At 44.1% G+C, this 2399-nt stretch overlaps 1 protein-coding gene across 4 annotated transcripts in view; it reads left to right on the forward strand.

Annotated features, from left to right (window-relative positions):
• The window catches only part of GTDC1 (glycosyltransferase like domain containing 1), a 163692-nt gene extending 162113 nt beyond the window's left edge, over positions 1 to 1579 (forward strand). For all 4 annotated transcript variants that reach the window (XM_031056246.1, XM_031056270.1, XM_031056250.1 and 1 more), the window contains one exon: positions 419 to 1579. In XM_031056246.1, the coding sequence (XP_030912106.1) occupies positions 419 to 502 (84 nt within the window). In that variant the 3' untranslated portion in view covers positions 503 to 1579. The remainder of the gene's footprint in view (positions 1 to 418) is intronic.
• The last annotated feature ends 820 nt before the right edge of the window (positions 1580 to 2399 follow it).

A 2399-nucleotide genomic window follows, 5' to 3' on the forward strand; every position in this document is an offset into this window, starting at 1 on the left:
ACCACAAAAAAAAAAAAAAAAAAAAAAAAAAAAAAAAAAAAAAAGAAAAAGAAAAAAAGATTATTGTCAAGTAAATCCCAGAGGGATGATGGTCTAGCAGAGCCAGGCCCTGCTCCTGCTGGCTCGTGGTTCTGCCATGTCTGAGGATGAGAGGGGCACATTGATCCCTGAGGGTGTTCAGTCCTTGATGTGTCCACTGAGACCACCAGAAAAGCAGTGGGAGCGAATAATCTGGGCCTCCTGACCAGCTTACCTGTCTTTAAAAAAAACCCAAACCCTGAATTCACCCCGTTTTTAAATAACACCACATAAATGTTCCTTAACCAAGTGTCTTCCACCCCTCCTGAAATCCTTGCTGCATTTTGTGTCCCAGCCTCTAACAGGGCTCCGTGTGCTTCTCTCTTGTGCTTCCTCGCAGGGCGAGACGGCCGGGTTTTCTTGGGCAGCGCTCGGCAGTAAATTCAGGTCTCTGCTCGCAGCAGAACCGAGGGAAGATTTGTGACAGATGGGGCTAAGTCACAAACTTGCAGCCTCAGGCAGAATTGTGGAAGTTTCCAGAGTGTGCCCATATTTACCTGATCAGAGAGAAAAGAAAATCTGCAGAGGAAGCCGAGCCTGGCTGCTTGTCATAGCTGACACAGAGCCATCTGCCACAAACCTGTGGCAGCTCCAGATCTCCAATCCCTGCCACCACCCCAGCTCAAATTAAATACAGATTCTTAGAGACGTTATGATGGTTACACATGTCCTCGGCATCACATGCAGGAGACTGTTCAAAAAAAATATGTGGCCTGTTGTGTAACCGCACTCATGTATCCCATATGTGGTGCCACATTGAATTTCCGGTTGAATCTGTTTTTATCCTTTGTACTGGATGACATGGTGCCTGAATTCTTTCTTTTCGCCGACACGATGGCAGCCAAGCTGCAGCTTCAAACGCTCACACTTGGCTGAGTTTCTACCTAGGTTGCCAGGTTATCATTGGAGCCTTATTGTGTCCTCAAAGGGCCACAGGGCCTGAAAGGAGGATCCGAATGCTGCTGGACTAATTGGGCAGCCATCTCTGGGTTGTTGGGAGGCAAAGGGCTGCTTGAGCACTTCTTTCTCTTTTTCTCTTCTTTTTTTTTTTATTGCAAATTAATGACTCTCTGGCAAAGGGGTTTTTAAGTGAAGGTATTAATAAGGGGTCTGGCAGGTAATCCCATGATTCGTGGAGTTACATTTGCATTTAATTAATCTTAAAGAAAGCTGAAAGATAAACAGCTGTAATTCAAACTAGCATGGGAAATATGCTACGTGGTGCCATCTATCCGATAAAATGAAAGCCGAGACACTTGTTTTATTTCTCTCAAGGATGGAGAACAAACAGATAACAATCAAAATACTTCCAATAAAAACCAGTAGTTTAAATGTAATGGCAGTTCATCAAGAATCTTTGCATCCAGTTGCAAATACAGTCTTTTAAAGATAAATCACTTATGATTCCAGCAGTCAAGCCACAATATTTGTTGATGTAAAATGTTTTGAAGATGTAGATTGTACAATAAATTTTTAATAAAGTGCCCACTGCAATTTTTAATTAGCATATCTCATTCATGTATAAGTGTGTACATCTATCTGTATGTTTATCACCATGCATATCCTTGTGTCAGAGTCAATGAATGCAATTGTGTCTTTATCTGATGAAGTAGAATTTGGTTTGCAAGCGATAATAAAACCTTATGGCAATTCCAAGATTTTCATCTCTGCTCTGGGAAGAAGCAGGAAGAGGACTCTGGGTAAGGTGTCATGACGTGAAGGCTGGTAAGGCTTGTCTTTGCAGACAGATCTGGTCTCAGCTTCCCTGGGATCAGGCAGGGCAGCTCCTCTCCCTGAAAGGGGTGAAAGGTACAGGTGATCCCCCTCCCTACAAGTGTCTTTGTGCCTTTTGACACCATCAAGCAGCTGAAATGTCATTTTTCACAGTGAGAGAGAGCATGTGTTACTTCTCGTTAAAACTACCCCATAGAGCAATCAGAAACAGCCCAGGCAGCCCCAATGGAAAGTGTTTGGTTGTTCTGCTAGCACTGCAGAGTTGTAATTTTGCAGTTATCATCTCTCTGTATGTGGCTTCCTCCTCCTTTCTGCTCAGCCGAAGCCCAGCTTGGCTTTAGGCATGGCTTGTGGTTGGGTGGACGTGGTCTTCCCAAGAGCATAGGTCGGAAGACCCAAGGAACAGGACTGCCTTGCACTCCTACCAGAGTGTATCATGGATGTTCACCAATGTCATCACACCTTGCACCAACAAATTGGAGTGGTTTTGGCTTTACTGCTGGGGAAACTGAGGCATGGTGCAGTTGTGGCAAACTGCTTCAAGTATCGCAGTGAGTCATTCTCCAAACCAATATAAAAGGGAAAGA

The sequence above is a fragment of the Geospiza fortis genome, unplaced genomic scaffold (assembly GCF_000277835.1).
Source record: "Geospiza fortis unplaced genomic scaffold, GeoFor_1.0 scaffold112, whole genome shotgun sequence".
Lineage (NCBI taxonomy): Eukaryota > Metazoa > Chordata > Aves > Passeriformes > Thraupidae > Geospiza > Geospiza fortis.